The sequence below is a fragment of the Myotis yumanensis genome, unplaced genomic scaffold, assembly GCF_028538775.1.
Source record: "Myotis yumanensis isolate MYYU_CA2020_CCGP unplaced genomic scaffold, mMyoYum1.0.hap1 SCAF_4, whole genome shotgun sequence".
Lineage (NCBI taxonomy): Eukaryota > Metazoa > Chordata > Mammalia > Chiroptera > Vespertilionidae > Myotis > Myotis yumanensis.
This window is the reverse complement of record NW_027223755.1, coordinates 8,925,852-8,946,608: the sequence shown is the minus strand read 5'-3', so window position 1 is coordinate 8,946,608 and position 20,757 is coordinate 8,925,852. Positions and strand designations below refer to the sequence as shown.

General features: G+C 41.9%; 2 protein-coding genes across 2 annotated transcripts; one reads left to right on the top strand and one right to left on the bottom strand.

The window, feature by feature from the left end:
• Window positions 1–270: 270 nt before the first annotated feature.
• On the bottom strand, window positions 271–8,802 carry RAD1 (RAD1 checkpoint DNA exonuclease). Its single transcript, XM_070411849.1, has 6 exons — window positions 8,656–8,802; window positions 7,972–8,218; window positions 6,423–6,531; window positions 2,487–2,745; window positions 1,690–1,788; window positions 271–1,368 (listed from the first exon to the last, which is right to left on the bottom strand). The coding sequence occupies exons 1-6, from the start codon at window positions 8,796–8,798 to the stop codon at window positions 1,185–1,187; spliced, it is 1,041 nt and encodes a 346-aa protein (XP_070267950.1). The 5' UTR covers window positions 8,799–8,802; the 3' UTR covers window positions 271–1,184.
• Window positions 8,803–8,915: 113 nt separating this feature from the next.
• Window positions 8,916–18,575, top strand: BRIX1 (biogenesis of ribosomes BRX1). Its single transcript, XM_070411848.1, has 10 exons — window positions 8,916–9,107; window positions 11,917–12,028; window positions 13,786–13,829; window positions 15,742–15,812; window positions 16,093–16,142; window positions 16,245–16,318; window positions 16,477–16,527; window positions 16,665–16,766; window positions 17,741–17,869; window positions 18,133–18,575. Exons 1-10 carry the CDS (start codon window positions 8,949–8,951, stop codon window positions 18,400–18,402), a joined length of 1,062 nt encoding a protein of 353 aa, XP_070267949.1. The 5' UTR covers window positions 8,916–8,948; the 3' UTR covers window positions 18,403–18,575.
• The last annotated feature ends 2,182 nt before the right edge of the window (window positions 18,576–20,757 follow it).

The window sequence follows — 20,757 nt, the reverse complement described above, 5'->3', positions numbered from 1 at the left end:
GTTGTGGTGAATATTATTTAGTGGTTCTCAACCATCAATAGGAGGGGCCACTTTTATTTTGGGGGAGGATGGTCATAATGACAGCCTTAGTAGGTCAGGACCAGGGAGGCTAGATGAATCTTGCATTGGGATGAGTTTTTCCCCATGAAGAACCATCCCACCCAAAAGGCCAATCAATGGTGCCTTCCCACCGACACACACGAAGCTGTTGTCACCTGGTACAGAAACTTCATTTTAGATGTTTTTTTTCCTACTAGTAAACAGGTCAGACAATTTCAGTATTATACTTTATTAAATATCTACATCCCACAAAATTATTTCATTGTGAATTACTCAAGAAATACAAAATCACGCAATGGCTTGCTCCACCTTGGTTTAGTTGAGAAACGCTTATAGGGAAATAGAAGGAATTAGAAAGTACTCACTGCAGGACTCACTATACTGGATAGTTTGGAGAACAAGAAAACCTCTAACTCTGAAGACTATTTTGTATCTTGTTCATGTCTTCAAAATAAATACTTTAAAAATAAGTCATATATTCAGACTTGTTTGGTGATGCCTAAGTTTCAGAAAGTTTGTGGAGAAATTACAAAGAAAAGCAACCACTTCAATGTAATCAAATGCTTTTTTTTTTCTCCAGTATCCTTTCACATAGTGGCTCTCAAACTTTGGCATACATCAGAATTTCCAGAGTTAGGGGCCTGCTTTGCTGGGCAACTCGCAGAGTTTTTGACAAGTTTCTAGGTGATGCTGATGGTGCTGGTCTGGGCATAGCCCTTTAAGAACCAGTGCTAAGATATATTCTCCAGAATTCAAACTAATAAGCAATACCCACATGCCTTTGCTTTTTTTAATAAATAAATAAAATAACATTTCACATATGGCTCCATCAAACTTTAAATTTTCAGCCTTTTGAAATGTCCTACTTAAATAGAATATATAATTTATTCATCATGGCTCTTAATAATTCCTATGAATTCAAAAAACAGGACCACAGGATAGTCCAGTACTGGGTCATCTGTGACTACAAGAAACATCTACTTCCACAGTGACTTAGGGCACAGGGATCTTGCTCCAGTCTCCTCCAGGCCTCTTCCGTTTGGGAAATGCAGTATGAAATCATAAGAATGAGAATGTGACCTATTGTGAATGTCGACATAAAATGTCACAGTGCACAGTCGTACTTAAGATTCTGAATCAGGAACTTCTTCATCAGGGCAGCAGTAATACTCCACAAAACATATCTGTCCATCTTCATTCCTGATCATGTACTGTAACGAGAGGAAGCCTCGGTTGTCTGTCCGAATAGACACCTTGCATGACAGGACCAATGCCTTCGTCGAGGGCTTCAGTAAAGAGATCTTGTATCTGTAGAGGAGTAAATAAACAGCTGTTATTTGGACGCACGTCCAACTGTGCTCAGAACTCCCAGAAAAGAACAAAAGTTAGCCAACAACTACCAAGTAGCAAGTACAATAAAATCCAATACTTAGTCAGTTTGCTAATATTTTCTCTTCATTAAAAATAATTTCATCCACTATAACCCCAAATCCCCAAGTAAACCCAGAACCTACTGTTCATTTTTTAAAAATACTACACTTTTTTCAACAGATTGAAAGTTTTAAAAATTTTAAAAAATTTATTCAATAGAAATTTGGTATTTTACCACCTCTTCATCACCAGACTGACCTGTTAACTTGGGTTTCGTTACAATTAAAGGATTCCATCAAATCAGAATCTTTGGGATAGTCAAGGTGGGAGCTTCCTGCATTCCCAAAAGTAGATAACCTACAGTAGAAAAGGAGGAAGTCATTTATTCATTGGTCCAACAGTAAGCCACACCAGGATCCAAATACAGAAGACACTGCCTTAAGAAGCGCATTCAGGTCTCCACCACGGAATCATTTCCCACAGCGGAGATGAAAGACAACCAGGAACCTTCCAGCTACCCATGCTGAGCGAGATCATATAGGTGGGGACCCTCTGAAATACTGTTTACTAGTAAGTGCCTGGAACTTTAATTCATATCACTGTTTAAGTAGGGTTCCACTGATTTGCATTTTGGTTAATATTTTAACAGACCTTGAGCGAAATATTTAACTACCTAATGCCATGAGAAGGGCCTTCAGTTCTTCTAAAGCAGATATTTAAAACCCTTTACTCATTAATATTCTGACATTATTTACAACAGTTTAAGTAGTACAACAATGAAAAGACCACTAGTTTTTAAAGTAGGAGACCGAGCTACTCATCTAGAAACCAACACTGCCTAACTCTGCAGCTATGAAGATTAACTAGTGAGTTAATTTTCCCGATCTTAAGTGCCCTGATCAATAAAAGTGTGGCAGAAGAGTAAAAGCTCGCTAAAGTTCTGAAAATTCTAAGACCCTGGATAACACTCTATGTAAGTCCTACATCCTTAGCAAATGTGTAAATAGGAAGAAGGAGTAAAGGACATTAGTTGTAAGTGCATTGCCTTTAAGTACCTGAAATAAGGCTTGTCAGGAGACATGGTGATCTGTAGGACCTCACTCGTCATATCCAATTCGGAAAATGCTTCACGGAGCCCCTCTGACTGCAGAATAATTTTGTTAATCACATTGGTGCTGCAGAAATCAAAATCCAGAGTTTCCTCAGGCTCCTGGGTATTGATTTTACAGACGGTCACCACTCCTCCTTCTTCCAGAAATAGCATCAAGGGGCAACCATAACCTTGGTAACACATTCGAAGTGCAGTTAAATTCCCTGCAATGGAAATGCATAACACTTTGGACTTAGCTGTAATCCTCTGGGTTCAGGTTTTTGTTAAATGACACATAAAACTCCTCAAGAACACTTTATCCTGCCCAATTTCTAGCATAAATGTGTGTCTCTATAAGAAAGGATCACATCTTTCCTGATGTACATACTGTCATCAGCGAATTCCAAACATAATTGCAAGAAAATTGGGAACAAAGTGTAATGTAATTCTGAAATCCTTTTCCAGGTTGGCAGAACACCTCTGAAATACCTTCTTGATTATATGTACACACAATTTCAGGACGGAGAGTACATGGTCTGATACTGCAAGTCACAGAGTTGTTGCAGAATAGACCATGATGTTTCTTGAAGGTCTAATTTGTACAACAGTGGATTGCGTTGATATTATCTGTACTAAATGCCAGTGTATTCACTATAAGCAAGCATGTCAAACCCTCAGCTCACAGGCCACGAGTTTGACGTGCTTGACTTTAAGGATCCTTCCAATCTTTTCTTTTGGGAGACATTCTTACATTTTCCAAAATTTTAAGATCAAATTGGGAGAAAAAGAGAGGAAGGTTCATGGAGGTTTTAACACTGCAAACCATTAGATAGAGAGGGTATGACAGGACACTCTAGCTCAGGGGTGGGCAAACTTTTTGACTCGAGGGCCACAATGGGTTCTTAAACTGGACCGGAGGGCCGGAACAAAAGCATGGATGGAGTGTTTGTGTGAACTAATATAAATTCAAAGTAAACATCTACACTAATAAAAGAGAAACATGGTAATTAGCGTACGACTGCTACCCTTCCCATTGGCTAATCAGTGAGTATATGCAAATTAACTGTCAGCCAAGATGGCGGCCGGCAGCCAGGCAGCTGGAAGCGAACATGAGGCTTGCTTGCTCCAGGGACTGCAGACTCCAACGTTCCCCGCCTGACTTGCCGGCCTCTGAGCCGGCAGTTTGAAACTTTGTAACAAATATAGAAGGTAAACAAAACCCCACTGGGATCTCAGAGCTGGAGTTATACATTGTTTCGATTATAGAACGGCAAACAAATCAGATACCAGCTTTCAGCAGCCGAGGCCTCAGAGCTAGAGCCAGAGCTAAAGCTGGCCCAGAATTAAAAAAAAAAAAAAAGAAAAAAAAGGAGCGGTTGGGAGCTTCAGTCAATCGCCACCCTGAAGGCAGCCCTCAGCCCCTCACCTGACTGGCCAGACACCCCAGTGGGGACCCCCGCCCTGATCCAGGACACCCTTCAGGGCAAACCAGCCGGCCCCCAGGCCTCTATCCTATATAGAAAAAGGGTAATATGCCTCCCAGCACTGGGATCAGCGGAGCAATGAGGCCTCCTGGCACCGGATCAGCGTGACAGGGGGCAGCGTCCAAACCCCCTGATCGCCCTGCGGCTCTGTGTGTGACAGGGTGCAGTGTCCCAACATCCTGATCGGCCCTGCTCTGTGTGTGACAGGGTGCGGCGCCCCAACCCCCCCACCTCCCACAGGCCCTGCTCTGTGTGTGACAGGGTAGAGCCATAACCTCCCCATCGGCCCTGCCCTGAGTGTGACAGTGGCGGCGCCCCAACCCCCTGATCAGCCCTGCTCTGTGGGTGATAGAGGGCGGCGCCCCAACCCCCTGATCCGCCCTGCTCTGTGTGTGACAGGGTACGGAGCCCCAACCCCCCTGATGGGCCCTGCTCTGTGCGTGACAGGGGGCAGCACCCCAACCCCCTGATTGGCCCTGCTCTGTGCGTGACAGGGGGTGGTGCCGCAACCTCCCCATCGACCCTGCCTTGAGTGTGACAGGGGGCGGTGCCCCAACCCCCCAATCGGCCCTACCCTGAGCGTGACTGAGGGTAGCATCGCAACCTCTCAATCCTCCCTGCTCTGTGCATGACAGGGGGCGGCGCCTCAACTCCCCAATCAGCCCTGCTCTGCGCCCGACCAGGGGCTGCACCTAGGGATTGGGCCTGCCCTCTGCCACCCGCGAGCAGGCCTAAGCCAGCAGGTCGTTATCTCCCGAGGGGTCCCAGACTGCGAGAGGGCACAGGCCGGGCTGAGGGAACCCCCCTTTCCCCCCCGAGTGCACAAATTTTTGTGCACCGGGCCTCTAGTCATTACATAAAAGGGTACGGTCTTTTTTTTTTTTTTTTAGTTTTACTCATTTCAAACGGGCCGGATTTGGCCCGTGGGCCGTAGTTTGCCCACGGCTGCTCTAGCTCCTTTAGCTTCCTGAAAGATGGAGGGCCACAGTCAGGAAGGGGGGAAGGCAGATGCTTTCATGAAAAACCAGCTGCATTAAAAAATGTAATGAATGCCCTAGCCAGTTTGGGCCTTGGCCTGTGGACCAAAGGGTCCTGGGTTCAATTCCGGCCAAGGACATGTACCTAGGTTACAGGCTCCTCCGCTGTCCCGGCCCTGGTCAGGGCTCGTGCAGGGGGCAACCAATCCATGTGTTTCTCTCACATCGATATTTCTGTCTTTCCCTCTCTCTTCCACTCTCTCTAAAATTCAATGAAAAATATCCTCGGGTGAGGATTAAAAAAAGAAAATGTATAATTAACAACAATGGAAGTGTCAGTATAAAATTAAAGTATATTTTCTAGAGAATCGTAACTGAATTTTTCCCTGTTAATCTCAATTCCTTTCTTATGAAATAAAATCATTCTTCTGGGAATTCCCTGTAGTTTTACTAGTATATCCATAGCAACCAAATTCCCTATTCATAAACAATTCCCTAAACAAATAAAACATAAATATTTTAAAGGAAAGCATTTAGGAAAATAGACAATTTATAAACAGGAACTAATGGGAGAAAAGGGAAAACATTTTGAATGCAGTAAACTGGGAGTCAGGAGAATTGGTTTCTATTTTTCTCTACCACTAACTGTATAATTCTGGACAAGTTAGGGAAGAGAAGCAAGTAAAACATTTCACAAATGTTAAAGACAATTAAGACAAGTTCAACTCTTCTTTTGGTTAGTTCAAATTTAATATATGTGCTGCTGAAACGAGCACTAGTTCAAATTTAAAAGCTTTGTAAGTTGAAAAAAGATGAATATAAATACTTTTTGCAAATATGAAAAGAACCATAAGCACACTTTCAATTAATACTATAAAAAGTCAGAATCCATGATTGTCACCATTGAAAAATGAATTGGCAATTCATTTTCTAAAGAAATGCTGATAGTACTTGAACCGCGTCCAGCACAGCCAGGTTCAGTGAGCCTGAGGAGGGATGGTGAAGGATTCAAGACAGACAGACAAAGAGAATACAGCTGGGGCTAGGTGGATCTCCTGAGCCTGGATGAGGACACAGAGAGACACAGCCTGCAAGCCGAAGCTTTATTTTACAGTCAGAGCACACAAAGCAAAACAAGGAAGTGGTCAACACAGTTTACAATGTTCTTGTGAGTTTCACTTGTTTTGGCAGCACTTGCTACACCTCCCACAGCCCATTAGCTACCTAGGAAGGAACTAGGGAGGACTAGAAGGTTAAGCTTAATTATGCTAGGAGGGCTCTGCCCTTCAAGCTGGGTCTTGTTTGTGGCCCTGCCACAGGTCAATCCCAGGCTTGACCTGATAGCCACTCCCTACAAGTACTTATATTTTAATAACATTTCCTGGCCATTCTATGTCCAGAAAAATAGTTAATTATTATAATGATAATTAAATGGTTCACCTGGCGTAGGACTTGATCCAAAAATAGATAAGCAGTCTAAAAGGACAGTTAAATTAATTCGGAAAGTAACAGGCTCTTCCTGAACTTTAAACTCTTGAAATATTCCAGCCTATGAAAAAAAGTAAACATGAAAAAATAAGTATACTTAAGAATGAGATCTCACATAAGGTTCTAGATTTCACTTTTATGTTTTAAAAAAAATATTATGCTAACCCCATGAAAATAATTTGATTATCAATCAACACATCTTAAGCTTTTTCAACTATCATCCATTAGGATAACATTAGTCAAGCCCTAGCTGGTTTGGCTCAGTGGATAGAGCATCAGCCTGCAGACTGAAGGGTCCCGGGTTCGATTCCAGTTAACCGCACATGCTTGGGTTGCAGGCTGGATCCCCAGCAGGGGGTGTGCAGGAGGCAGCCAATCAATGATTCTCTCTCATCATTGATGTTTCTATCTCTCCCTCTCCCTTCTTTTCTGAAATCAATAAAAATATATTAAAAAAAAAAAAAAAAAGAATAGCTCTAACCGGTTTGGCTCAGTGGATAGAGCGTCGGCCTGCGGACTCAAGGGTCCCAGGTTCGATTCCAGTCAAGGGCATATACCTTGGTTGCGGGCACATACACAGTAGGGAGTGTGCAGGAGGCAGCTGATCGATGTTTCTCTCTCATCGATGTTTCTAACTGTCTATCCCTCTCCCTTCCTCTCTGTAAAAAAAAATCAATAAAATATATTAAAAAAGGAAAAGTGGATTTGTTTAAATAAATAAATAAATAAATAAATGAAAAAATAACACTAGTCAATAGTTAACCGTATAATGGAGATTTAGGTCCATGCAACACTTCATCTAGTTTCTTGGATCTAAACTATCCCCCTTGTGATTCTCCAGTCCCCTTTTTGGAGCCATCAATACAGCTAAGGTCACCTGGAAAATTGCCAAACAATTTGATAATGCATGGGTGACAGTTTTCAATTTCTTTTGAGAACAAGAACCATGTCTCATTTATCCCTGAAGTCATACTATGCACTGAGGTGTTCAAAAACATGCTCAATTAAATCTGAACCATACAGATGTAACTTTGTAAGAACAAACACGTTACATTATAACCAATGAGAGGGAAAACTAGTTTTTAATAAGGGAACTAGTGGTACAGAGTACACGCTCTGCAAACAAATGTTCTAGGTTCCCATCCCAGCTCAGCCGCCTACAAGCCACGGGACTGGTGGCCACGCACTTAAGCTGCACCTCAGTGTCCACATTCGTAAAATGGGAATAGCAGCCCACCTCACAGGACTATTGTCAGGATTAGACGAGTTCAATACAGAAAACACTCACAAGAGTGCTTGGACTCTTAATAAACCTTGGATATTATTAGTTTTAACCATTAAAAAGAATTTGTAACGGAGAGAAAAAAGCAAAAACGCCAAACAAACGCCCTGCTGTTTTCCAGCTTAGATGGACGTTAGATGACGTCCGCCAAAGCCTTGGGTTCATTGAACTGGGCGCGGCGTATCCACGGCACCGGCTCGGAGCTGTCCACGGACCTACCTGGATGAAAGCATTCGCCTGCACGCACTTCGCATTTTCCACCGTCACCTTGATGCCATTCTTAGTGGCGAAGCAGGTGGCGTGATCCCGGAAATGAATGGCCTTCAGGACCGTGGAGAGGTTCCTCACGTTGTCGAGGCTGGCCACCAGGCTGCAGCCGCCGTCGTCTGGGACCCGCTGGCCGACGAGGGGCATCGTCCGCCGCCGCACCTGCTCCCGCACCTGCTCCCGGGGGGCCCCGCAGCACCTGGGGGACCCGCAAGACCCATCAACGCCGGCGCGACCCCCCGCGGCCTCCGCTGCGCCGGGGGTGGGGGGCTGCACCCTATCCCTGCCACCCAACCGCCTCTGTGACTGGGGGGAAGTGCCGGACGGCTCCCTCGTCTAAGGTAAGAGGACATTAATACACGAAAAGATGTGAATCGTGAAAATAGGTAACCGGTAAGGTAACAGCTCTTACGGCCAGGTTCGCCACGTCGAACCGGGGCCAAGGATCCCCACCGAGTCGGTCTGAGCTGCCCGGCGCCCGGCGACGTGGGGGACCAGCCCCAATTTCTCAGAGGACGCCCACTTGAGTCCCAGGCAACTCGACTCCCCAGCCCGCCGCCGCGGGGGGAAGGAGGGGGCGGGTGACATCTGCTCACTGGCCCCGGGATCCCCGGGTCCCAGGCGCGGAAACCGTACCTTCGCGGTGGGGTCCGGACGCCTGGGATCCTTTCCCAGGTCACCGGGTAGGCGAGGTGCAGCTCCCGGGGAAACGGGGAGGAAGTGGACCCGCTCCCGCCACGGCTTTCAGACCGCCGGGCCGTCTCGGCCACCGTCACCATAGAGCTGGGCGCGGCCTAGAGAGGCGACCGGAAGGAGGCGCCAAAGGCTGGCGGAGGACCCAGAGCCGAGCGCGCGGGACCATAGAGACGGGAAAGGGGCGCTAGCGGCACTGCCGGAAGGAAGGCCCAGAGCGGGGGCGGCGCGGCAAGATGGCGGCCACCAAGAGGAAGCGGCGTGGAGGCCTGGCGGTCCCGGCGAAGAGGCCGAGAAAGAGCGGAAAAGATGCCAGGCCTCCAGCGAAGCCACGCGACAAGGCAGAGGAGGCGGAGGAAGAAGACAGGAATCGCATCCCAGGCCCCGTTTGCAAGGTAGAGGGCTGCCCCCGGGTTTCCCCTGCGGCCGGCGGCCGGCGTCTCCCCCGGGGTCACCGACCCAACCACGGCCGTGCGGGCTTCCGAGTGGCTCTGTGTTGCGGGAGCTGGGTGTCAGCTCTCCCGGCCGCACCGGCCACCGCGTTCCCATCTAACCCTCGTGCACGAGGCTGCCCCCGGGAGGCGTCCGGCCGAGCGACCGTGCTCGCGGGAAATCGACGACTTCGGGAGCACTCGGTTCCGGTTCTGTTTTCTAGTCCCCGTCCCCCCCCAAAGTTGTTTCGAGATATTGGCTCTATCCCTGAACAGTCACTAGTCTTCCCATGTTCTTCCATAGCCAGCGGCTGGGGCCTGAAGCTTATGTGGTGCTTTGAAGAGTACTGTCCTTGGGACTGGGACTTCGTTTTTTTTAAAATCCTCACCCGAGGATGTCTGTTGATTTTTAGGGAGAGAGAGAAACAGCGATGTGAGGGACCCGTTGCCCCCTTACGGCTTCCCGTCAGGAAGGGAGCCGCCACCCCTTTGGGGTCGGGACGATGCCGACCAACGGAGCCCCTGCTGGCGCCGACCTGTCGGGTGTTTAGCTCGAGGGGTAACCGGCGGGAGCGAGGGTAGAAGGTGGGATTTACTTATCCAACAGCCAGCGGGTCGGGCGCTGTACGGAGTCCGGTTTCCCGGCCTTGGGATGGCAGCACTGGACCGCGACCTCTTCCTTTCTCCCCGAACCGTTGGAGTTTAGAAAGAGACCCAAGAAAGAACTCATTGGAGTTGGTGGTTTTTATTCTAAAGGAAGTGAGCTGCTAGATCGCAGACTGTGCAGACAGGAAGTGCTTTTGATTGGTTAATTCCCGTGCCCCCCAGCTTAGCGTGTACCCTAAAGAGTAATGAGGTTTTCAAGCGGTCATGTGGTTAGTTCCTGATCAGTGGTGAGTAGGTGGCCCTCTGTGGTGCACGGGCAGGCACTGGGGAGGGAGTTAGCTCCGAGGAATGAGAGACGAGTTTACGTTCTAGCCTTGTCATTAATTAACAGTGAAATCCCGGACTCTTTTTCTCATCTGCCTATTCAGAGGAAGGAAATGTGATCGCCTTTTTTGTTGGGAAGAATGTAGTATATTTTCAGTAAATGTTAGTGCTCTCATTCTTCCTTAAGGACCAAGGAAGAGTATGATAGTCGCAGTGATCTGATACGAAATCTGGTATCAGCGAGTCTTGATTTGAAAAATGCCGTTGAAGGACAGACGGTAGAGGTTACTTTTACCCGAGGATAATATAGGGTAAGGGATCGTAAAGGAATTATTTAGCCTTTGAGCTGGATCTCAAAGTAAGGGCAGAATTCTGGTATTCAGAAATGAGAGGGAACTATACAAGGGAGAGAAAGAGAAAACTGATCAGGGGTGTTGAAGTGTGTGAAACGCTGAGGATTAAAACAACTAACCCAGGTGCTCTTCAGGCGCACACCTGCTCCCTTCCCTCCCCTCCCCTCCCCTCCCCTCCCCACCCCACCCCACAGGCACACATCTCCTGAACTGTAAGGGACCCGGTGGGACTTGAACCAGGGGAGCAGTGGGCAGCAACAGCTCATCCCGGGCCAACCCCCGAACCTGTCTCAAGGGGCCCCTTCTCTGACCCTGGCTGTGAGCTCACATACGCCCACCCCGGCTCATATTTTCCCCGTCATGTTTCTTGAGAGCCAAAGCATTTCCACCTAGTCTCTCCCGATGCTTCGTCTATCTTAAGCCCTTCTTTTATTCCACAGCTTTAATAAGCACACTCAAAAAAAAAAGTAGAACCCGATTGGCTAAAGTGTAGGGTTAATTTGGGATAATATGAGGTGAAAATGTAAATTCGTTTTAGAATCCACTGGAAAGCTTTGCCATTTTGGACCTTGTCTAAAAAAACCTAGGAGGTAGGATGATGGGAGCTGAGCTTTAAGGTTAAGCTGGTGCTGTCAGCCGTCTGTTGGCGGGGCTCCTGGCCAGGAAGGCTAGCCAGTTAGGAGATTAGCAGTAGGAATAGGACTATGAGGGTCTGAAGGAGTGCAGTGGGTGTAGGAAAGGATTAAGAGCTGTTGCAAAGGAAATTGACAGCATTTAGTAGTGCTTCTGGGATGAAAGAATAAGGGCAAGGAAGAGTCAAAGCTTGGGGGACTGAGATGGCGGTGACATCATCAGAAAAAGAAAGAACACGGGAATTGACCAGATCTGAGATTTAGCATTCTAGAATTGAGTTTGAGATTAGTAGGACTGGACGGAGTTCTTTACCCTTTTGTAGAGTTGACAGCTCCTGCTGTTTGAATGATTATGAGAACTCTCCTAGGGAGACAGAAGTAAAAGAGGCTAAGAAAGAATCTAGCCCAGGGGTGGGCAAACTTTTTGACTCGAGGGCCACAATGGGTTCTTAAACTGGACCAGAGGGCGGGAACAAAAGCATGGATGGAGTATTTGTGTGAACTAATATAAATTCAAAGTAAACATCATTACGTAAAAGGGTTTATGGTCTTTTTTTTTTTTTTTTTTTTTTTTTTAGTTTTATTCATTTCAAACGGGCCGGATCCAGCCTGCGGGCCATAGTTTGCCCATGGCTGATCTAGAGTCAGGAGGAGGAATTGGAGACACTGAAGGAAAACGGGAAGGAAGCCAAAGAGAGGATTTCTGGGTGGCAGTTGAGGTCTGAATGCTACTGAGAGGTTGAATTAAAGTTTTGGTCAGGATTGTTGGCTTGCTACTTGGACGCTTTAAACAAACAAACAAACAAGGTAGGCTCACTCTGAGATTTAAAAATCTTTTAACATTTTTTTTTTCTTTAGGGCAAGTGGAAAAATAAGGAACGGATTCTCATCTTTTCTTCCAGAGGAATAAATTTCAGAACAAGACATTTAATGCAAGACTTAAGAATGTTGATGCCTCATTCTAAAGCAGGTGCCTTTATGTTATATGTACTTATAATTTTATGTTCACAAAAGTGCATATTTATATATTTCCAGTTCAAGTCACACATCAGTTTTCCAATCTTGTGATGTCAAGAACCAGTACTCTTTTCTCAAAAGTATATCTTTTTAAGTGTCAAGATTTTTCCAGTTAACATTTTGTCAGGAATTCTTTGCAAACTTTATTGAACACTAGAGGCCTGAAGCACGAAATTTGTGCAAGGGCCTGGGCCCCGGCACCCTCCCGCCTCTGCCGCGGCTCCTGCCCACTGTGCCGCCCGCCCGCTGTGCCGCCCGCCCGCTGCGCCACCTGCCCGCTGCTGTTTTGTCCCAAAGGAAGGACATTCAGTCTAATGAGCATATTACGCTTTTATTATTTTAGATTCTCTTCACTTTCTTAAACAAAGATCCTGATTCCTGGAACATTCTTTTTTTCTTTTTTTTTTTTTAAACACTTTTTTTTTTTGTAAATATATTTTTTTATTGATTTTTTTACAGAGAGGAAGGGAGAGAGAGATAGAGAGTTAGAAACATCGATGAGAGAGAAACATCGATCAGCTGCCTCCTGCACATCTCCCACTGGGGATGTGCCCACAACCCAGGTACATGCCCTTGACTGGAATCGAACCCGGGACCCCTCAGTCCGCAGGCCGACACTCTATCCACTGAGCCAAACCGGTTTCGGCCCTGGAACATTCTTGAGGGTCCAGAAGAAATGCCTCCATAGCAATGCTCTCAGCCGTCCTGGTTTGTCCTTTAAATGACTCGGGGCTGCCGTGTGTTGCTTTCTGCATTAAATTACAATCCACAGCTGTCCTCATCTACAGATTAATGGACCTGGAGCAGGATTTCAGGCACCTTTAGGTGGGACTCCTCCTCCTCCTCAGTGTCCAGCTAATCTTTTTAGCACTGAGGTATCTTACAGGCAGGTGAAGAATATCTAGTTTTAAGTTTGGAACTGTGGCCAGTGCCATCATGGAGCTATTTCTGTGTCTGTGTTGATTCTAGATAGTAACTTAGGTCTTTCTTTACTAATTAGTGTTTCTTGAACTTGAACTCGGATATGCTACTACATCTTCAGATCTCTGACACTAATAAGAAAATTTTTTAATTTATATCGGTTTTCTTTTTTCCTGTGATAATATGAAATCCTTTGTTTTACTAGTTTTCTTTAGCAACTGTGATTCATATTTAAAAGAAATTTTCATTACTTCAAATTTTAGTTTGAGTGTTTTGTAAACTGGAGTCCTAGAACATGATGTTCAGTTGTGAGAATTTTTTTACTTTTGAAAGGGATTCACGGAATACATAAAGTCTGAGGAAACACTGCTTAGATCATTGTTTATAATTCTCGTGGACTACTTTTAATTGCTTTTTTTAAAAGAGAGAAATGAGAGAGAGAGAGAGAGAGAGTGAAACATTGATGTGAGAGAAAAACATCAGTTGGTTGCCTCCTGCATGGGCCCTGAGCCTGAGTCAAGCACGTTGCCTTTTGGTGCACAGGATGACATTCCAGCCAATTCAGCCACCTGGCCAGGGCTCATTACTCATTTTTACATTTAAAAAGAATCAAGATTTTCAAGAGGTCATGTGTTTTCAGATCTAATCATGTTGAATATTGACAGAATTGCATTAAAGTGAAGATTACAAAAACACTTTAGAAATAATTTTCTAGAAAGCATGTGTGATTTGATTGAAGATGCTTAGAAATCTTGTATTTACTTTCTTTTTCTTTTTTCCTTTTTATAGATACTAAAATGGATCGTAAAGATAAGTTATTTGTGATTAATGAGGTAATTTTAGAAAGTAATTAAAGTAAAATATGCTGGGAACACTATATTTAGGAAGTCAATTATTCAATGACTTTTACATTGCTTTATAAAAGATACTCAGATTTTATTAAATCTTCAATAATCTACCTTCTACATCAGTGATGGCGAACCTTTTGAGCTCGGCGTGTCAGCATTTTGAAAAACCCTAACTTAACTCTGGTGCCGTGTCACATATAGAAATTTTTTGATATTTGCAACCATAGTAAAACAAAGACTTATATTTTTGATATTTATTTTATATATTTAAATGCCATTTAACAAAGAAAAATCAACCAAAAAAATGAGTTCGTGTGTCACCTCTAACACGTGTGTCATAGGTTCGCCATCACTGTTCTACATTGTTAATAGTACTCAACTGTCTACGTCTTACAGTTTAGTGCTTCTGTATTATTTCTTGGTCATTCTTCTCTTTATCATACTTGGGTACACATACAGAATTATCAGTCAACATGTATAAGATAAAATAAAAGTATTTTTAAAACCCCACATTGTAGAAAGCTTTTTGCCAGTGTTAAGTAGAGTGATGTATGCGTACTTGCTCTTAAGATACTTAGTGATGAGGTTAAAACTTAGAAGAATTTTTTAAAGATACTTTTCTTTAGCTGTTTAGGGTTTTGATCCGTTCAGCACAAATTGTTGAACCTGTGCTAGGTCATGGCATTAGGTGCTGTGGAAACAGTGTCTGCAGAGCAGCCCCCTTGTCACCGTGGAGCTGCCTGCTCCGGGGGGTGGCAGGCCATGCAGAGCCTTAGAATAGTCGTGAACACAGGAGACTAAAGCAGTGCCTGGGTTTCCCACAGCTCAGGTTGGACTGGGAAATGGTCAACGTAGTGTTGCCGGGTTCATTCCAAGACCAGAAAGAAAAGCAATGGACCTATGAACTTTCTAAGTTGTTAGGTTTAAAGTTTAGAGTTTGAATACTACATCAGATACCAGGTAGTTTATGAATTACTACAATACTACAGGACTTTATTCCTGTTTGCTTTTGTATATTTCTTAAGTGTGTTTGTAAACCTTCAAGATGTTGAAGTTTAATTCAAATTAAAATAGGGTTTGTACACTTCTGTTTTTCACCAATCCTTGAGTGATTTTACAGAACCGAACCACAGAATTGATAGTATAAATGAAGAAGAAAAAAACCTAAGTTTCTTGATCTTAAAATTAAAAAAATGAAAAAGTTAAAAATCAGAATTACCATTACAAAGTATGTGTTTGGTTCCATAAGGACTGTATTTGCCTACGGAGTAGTGAGGCTCATTATAGTGTGCAGTACCCCTAGGGTATCTGTTTTCAGTCTTTGTAGCTTGTACATGACTGGTCAGAAAAAGAGGTTCCCACATAGAAAAGGAATGGACAGACTATTCTTGGGGGGGAAAGGGGAGTGGGAGATGCGGGAAGAGACTGGACAAAAATCGTGCACCTATGGATGAGGACAGTGGGTGGGGAGTGAGGGCGGAGGGTGGTGTGGGAGCTGGAAGGAGGGGAGTTATGGGGGGGAAAAAAGAGGAACAAATGTAATAATCTGAACAATAAAGATTTAATAAAAATAAATAAATAAATAAATAAATAGGGGGGAAAAAAAAGAAAAAGAGGTTCCCAGCAGTCAGAAGTGAGGCCCGTTTACTTTAAAATGCTGGGCCCAAAAGAGGAGATGTTTACATCAGAGACAGGCAGAGAATCGAGTTTACCTTGGGCAGAATACCCAGAGGAATTGAAAAGGTTTATTTTTGTGAGTAAATACAATTACTAGATTTAGACTTTTGTAGCTCATTAATTTGCTTAAGTTTTTTGGAAGAATATTGGTATTCATTGCATTGAGTTGCTGTAGATCTCATTTTACCTACTTCATTTCTTTATACTTTGCTCCATTTAGGTTTGTGAGATGAAAAACTGCAATAAATGTATCTATTTTGAAGCTAAGAAGAAACAAGATCTCTATATGTGGTAAGAGAATGTATTAAGTAAGATTGGTGTGGAACTTGTTCTTTTAAATGGATTTATTCTTTGTACCTCTTACAGACGCCTTTCAGGCTTTTTTTTTTTGTAAAAAGACAGGGCCAGGGGATGAAGTGAACTCATTTCATTTCACAAAAGTTGAAACCTTCAAAAAAATTAAATATATGAATGTTATGAGCACATTATAGTATCTTTTTAACTATAAATACAAAGTAAACATTTGCTACATTTTAGATTCTAATTAAAAGGCTTTCTTCCTATTTTTCAGGCTTTCAAATTCACCTCATGGACCATCTGCTAAATTCCTAGTTCAAAATAGTAAGTTGACTCAGTTTAAAATTTTATGAGAACATTGAAAAACTTTTGGAATAATTGTGCTAAAATTATAACTATTTTTCTTGTTAATATAATCTTTTCTAGTTCATACCCTCGCTGAACTAAAGATGACTGGAAACTGTTTGAAAGGTTCTCGGCCCCTGTTGTCTTTTGACCCTGTAAGTTTTGCCGTTAGTGTGAGAAGTCTAACTTTTTACTCTGCATGGTGGTTTCTCGAGGGTATAGTTAGTTGTATAAGTCAGTTTAGTGAACATAAAACAGTTTTAAACAAAGCACTTTGCTATTGACAATTAATATGCTCACTTTATTTTTACAGGCTTTTGATGAATTACCACATTATGCTTTGCTAAAAGAACTCTTAATTCAGGTAAGTAGGAACTACCTTTGGTAATATTTTATACATCGGTATCTTCCTTTGGAATTTTTCTTAACTCAGCGATCTAAACTAAAACGGGTTGGATCGTAGAATAAGGAACTAACATACTCTTTTTTCCCCCCCACTAGATCTTTAGTACACCACGCTACCATCCCAAAAGCCAACCATTTGTGGACCACGTATTTACTTTCACTGTTTTGGATAATAGGATATGGTTTCGAAACTTTCAGGTTAGCTTTAATTAATTTTTAATTATATTTTGAAATAAATTAGGACAAACAATACCACTACATATTGACCATATACTTAGTTTTTTTAAAAGGAGATAGTCTGAAGATCCGAGAAGCAATTGAGTTCTAAATTTGTGCTAGATGCTATAAAGGACACGGTAAAATGTAAGCGGAGTTAGAATCTCTGTGGGGTAGGGTTAAAACTTAGAAAAACAACCTCTATAGAAGGCATTTAATGAGAACTATTAGGTGAGTCACACGGTGACTCATTCAGGAGGAGAGGTGATTCTGAAAATCTTGAAGAAGGAATTTGGCAGGATAATAATAAATCTGCAGAGAGGTGGGGAGGTGGAAAAACATCCCAGGTTTCAGGCAGCATGTGAAGCAGACTGGGCTCTTCATGGGTTGTTATATCGGGTACCTTGCAAAGGGAGCTCAACATACTCCCTAACCTCTGAAGGCAGACATATCTGAAACAATATACAGTGTTAATATTTGCAGTTCAGAAGTGGCCTCAATCAGTAGCCATTCAAAAATAAATTTGACCCTGTACTATACTTTTATATACCTTTAACTTCATTTGATTAAGTTTATAAAAACAACTTAGGGGTTGATTACAATTTTTGAAGGGTCCCCTGTAGTGTGCTTCAATACATTTTGTTACAGTAATCGCAGTTTTAAAAACATTTAACCAGTGGTTTTCCAGGATGCATGCTTTGTGAGAAGCAGGATATGAACCAAATTTAAATTTCTCAGTTTTAAAAGAATACTTAAAAGCCTTTTTATTTTTTCCTGATAACTACTGTAACTAATATATTTCAGGAAATGCTGATGGTTTGGCACTTGCCGGGTTTCACCTCTACCTTAATTTTTATTTTCAGTTTTTTAGGCTCATTTGTAGTGAGGTTCTAGCCAATATACCTTTTAGGAATAGTATATCCAAACCAAAATGAAATGTTTTCTTTTTATTAAAGATCATAGAAGAAGATGCTGCTCTTGTAGAAATAGGACCTCGTTTCGTCTTAAATCTCATAAAGATTTTCCAGGGAAGTTTTGGAGGACCAACTTTATATGAAAATCCTCACTACCAGTCACCAAACATGGTAAGCTGTTTTTGTTTAGTGGTCTTCCATGTTCCAAAAGTCTGGCCCAAAGAATTTTTGTCAGGTAACTACTATTCTTTAACTGTGAAACTGACTTTGGGTTTTGTTGCATACAGTCTTGCAAATTACTTACGTATTTATTTTTTTTAAATTGCTCCCAGGATTTAAGGGAAATAGGTCCTAAGTTTATGTTCTTGCTACCATATGTAAAATGTTTATTCATATTTCAAAAACATCTAATGTGTTTTTTTGTTTGTTTCTAGCATCGGCGTGTCATAAGATCCATCACAGCTGCAAAATATAAGGAGAAACAGCAAGTTAAAGAGGTACAAAAACTGAGAAAGAAAGAACCAAAGACTATTCTTCCATATGATCCCACTGCAGATGTTTTTGTTACACCAGCTGAGGAAAAACCTATAGAAATACAGTGGATAAAACCAGAGCCAAAAGTTGATTTGAAGGCAAGAAAGAAAAGGGTTTACAAAAGACAAAGAAAAATGAAACAGAAGGTGAACAGTGGAAATGCAAAATGAATCACTGGATAACTAATTTTTCAGTTATTTTATATTTATTTTGTATTCAATGTGTAAATACTTTTATTATTCAGGACTATCTTACATCTAATCAGTGTGGCATTTAAAGAAAAAATTAAAATCTTGTGGCTTCAGTAGTATCTTTTTCTAAATAAAATATCCCTAGAACTCAATTTCTGTTCAAAGCTTATTTGGTATTACTAAAAATATAGAGCACTTAAGGGTTAGACCTGCCCTCTTGGATTAAAAATTTTTTTTTTTGGTTTAGCAAAGCTGGAATTTAAATTTTTATTGGGTCATTACTAGTAAAACAAAGCATTAGGCGCTTTGAGAGTCGTTTCCCATGGTGAAGTAGGGTTGACCAGGAGGAAAGAAAGCATCTTACGAGGTTTGAGTCTCTGAGTCACCAATTAATGAGCCTTGGACAAGCCAACCTCTGATCTTGTTTTCTCATCTTAAAAAGGTACGATAAAAATTCTTAGGTTTTGAGAATCAAATGAATTACCTGCATTGAAAGCATTTTGTAAATTACAAACATTTTAGAAGCAGTGGGTATAAATTATTGATAGTAAAAGGAAGAAATACCAATCAGTTGTTAGAAGGTACTAGAATATTTGAATTAATCTTATGAATGATTTGCAGCAAAAAGGATATATATATATCCTCAGCAGTAGTATATATACTATATACTACTAACTAATAAAATTGGGTCATGCATGTGGTGGTCTGTCATCCACTTTATTTCACAATCATTTTCCCATGTCTATGTTCTACAACATGGTTAGTAATTGTACAGTATTCACTCTATCATATATCAGTTTTTTATTGTTAAGTATTTCAGTTATATATTTTCTTGTAGAGGTGCTTGCAGTAAACATTTGTGCAGTATACACAAATTATTTTGTATATTTGTGGGTTCCTGTAAATAGTAGGACTCAGGTCAGAACACTAAAACATTCTGATTGCCTCCCTAATATACCTCACCAGAAGTTAGAGCACTCATTTTTTTGTACCTTTGCAATGGTGAAATAATCTTTGTCTATTGGATAGTTAAAAAATTTGAGGGGGGGGTGGGATTAGGTGTTGGTTTTCTTTTATGACATCTTGTTTTGGGGTGTTGGGTATTATTTTTTACTAATTTGTAAGAGCTCTTATATAGTAAGTTCATTCTAGATGTCTTACCTGGTTCATTTGTAGTTTAATTTTGTTTTTTTAAATATATGGGCAGGATGATAAATTTTTCCTCATTATTTCATTTTCTCTTAGTTTTCTACTAAGAAACGCCTTCCTGAGTGTATAATTAGGCTACTTGATCTGAAAGTAATGTAAATGATGAGGCTACTTGAAGTCTTCTAAATTATGCAGGTAATTCGGGTCAGGTTATCTTGATAAATCTGGCCTTGTATGAAAATAACTGTATTGAGGATTTTTTTAAACACCCACATCTCAAGAAGTTAATTACAGGTTATGAACATAAGATGTGAGTTTGAGTACTTAATACTTTTTGATGTGTGTGTTGCAGAGTTTTCTGTGGGCTTTCCAATTTAATAACTTTATCAGTTTCCACATTGTCCTTTGCCAAAATTCTCTTTCAGTCATTTATATGAATACCTCATTTGGTTGAGAATTCCTCATATCGCCCAAGTCCACATTCATTTAGAAGCCAACCCATTTAATAAAGATATTCCTTTAGATTGAAGTTTATGTCTAGTGTAATAGTTGAATTTTCTATGCAATGTTATAGGCAAAAATAGATTCCTTTAAGGAGAAAGGCAAGTGACTCAGAGGTTGTAAGCAAAATAAGATGTAGTTGAAGGAAGAAAAAAGTCCTTTGTTACTCCCTCCCTACCCGCCCCCAACACATAATTCCATTCTCAGAGGGGGGAATGTTGCCATTTCTCCCTGCATTCAAACTTCTCAATTCCTATGCACTAGCAATTTAACAACCAAGGTCATATAGTACCTTCTTTCTTTGGAAAGCAGGCAAGTGCACGTTAGAGTTTTGATTGGATTGTGTTGTGTGGATAAACTTGGTGAAGTTTAGAGTTGGTTTGTTTTGATTGTGTAGGGAGCAGGATATATCTTCCTAAACTTTTAGCACCCCAACTTTACAATAAGTGTCGGGGAGCCCACCCTTCTCTAATGATACGTGATTTACAAATAAAGCCTACTAGTAGCTGATGTATGTGAACATTCCATATTACAGTGAAATATGTTGCTGTGTTGGTGCATTTTAATGAGAATTAGGTTACTATTTTGACACCTTACCAAGTTGTTTGGAACCGTACAGATCTTCCATCTGTAATACAATGTATCTGTTAGATCAGGAAGACCTAGTTAAATACTATGCTTTAA

Coding starts and splice junctions, on each gene's coding strand:
- RAD1 (XM_070411849.1), bottom strand. CDS start 8,798: ATGGTGACGGTGGCCGAGACGGCCCGGCGGTCTGAAAGCCGTGGCGGG. Junction 6,532..7,971: donor AGGCGAATGCTTTCATCCAG/GTAGGTCCGTGG, acceptor TTTTTTTCATAG/GCTGGAATATTTCAAGAGTT. Junction 2,746..6,422: donor TGGATCAAGTCCTACGCCAG/GTGAACCATTTA, acceptor TTTCCATTGCAG/GGAATTTAACTGCACTTCGA.
- BRIX1 (XM_070411848.1), top strand. CDS start 8,949: ATGGCGGCCACCAAGAGGAAGCGGCGTGGAGGCCTGGCGGTCCCGGCG. Junction 13,830..15,741: donor AGTTATTTGTGATTAATGAG/GTAATTTTAGAA, acceptor TGCTCCATTTAG/GTTTGTGAGATGAAAAACTG. Junction 16,143..16,244: donor TAAATTCCTAGTTCAAAATA/GTAAGTTGACTC, acceptor AATCTTTTCTAG/TTCATACCCTCGCTGAACTA.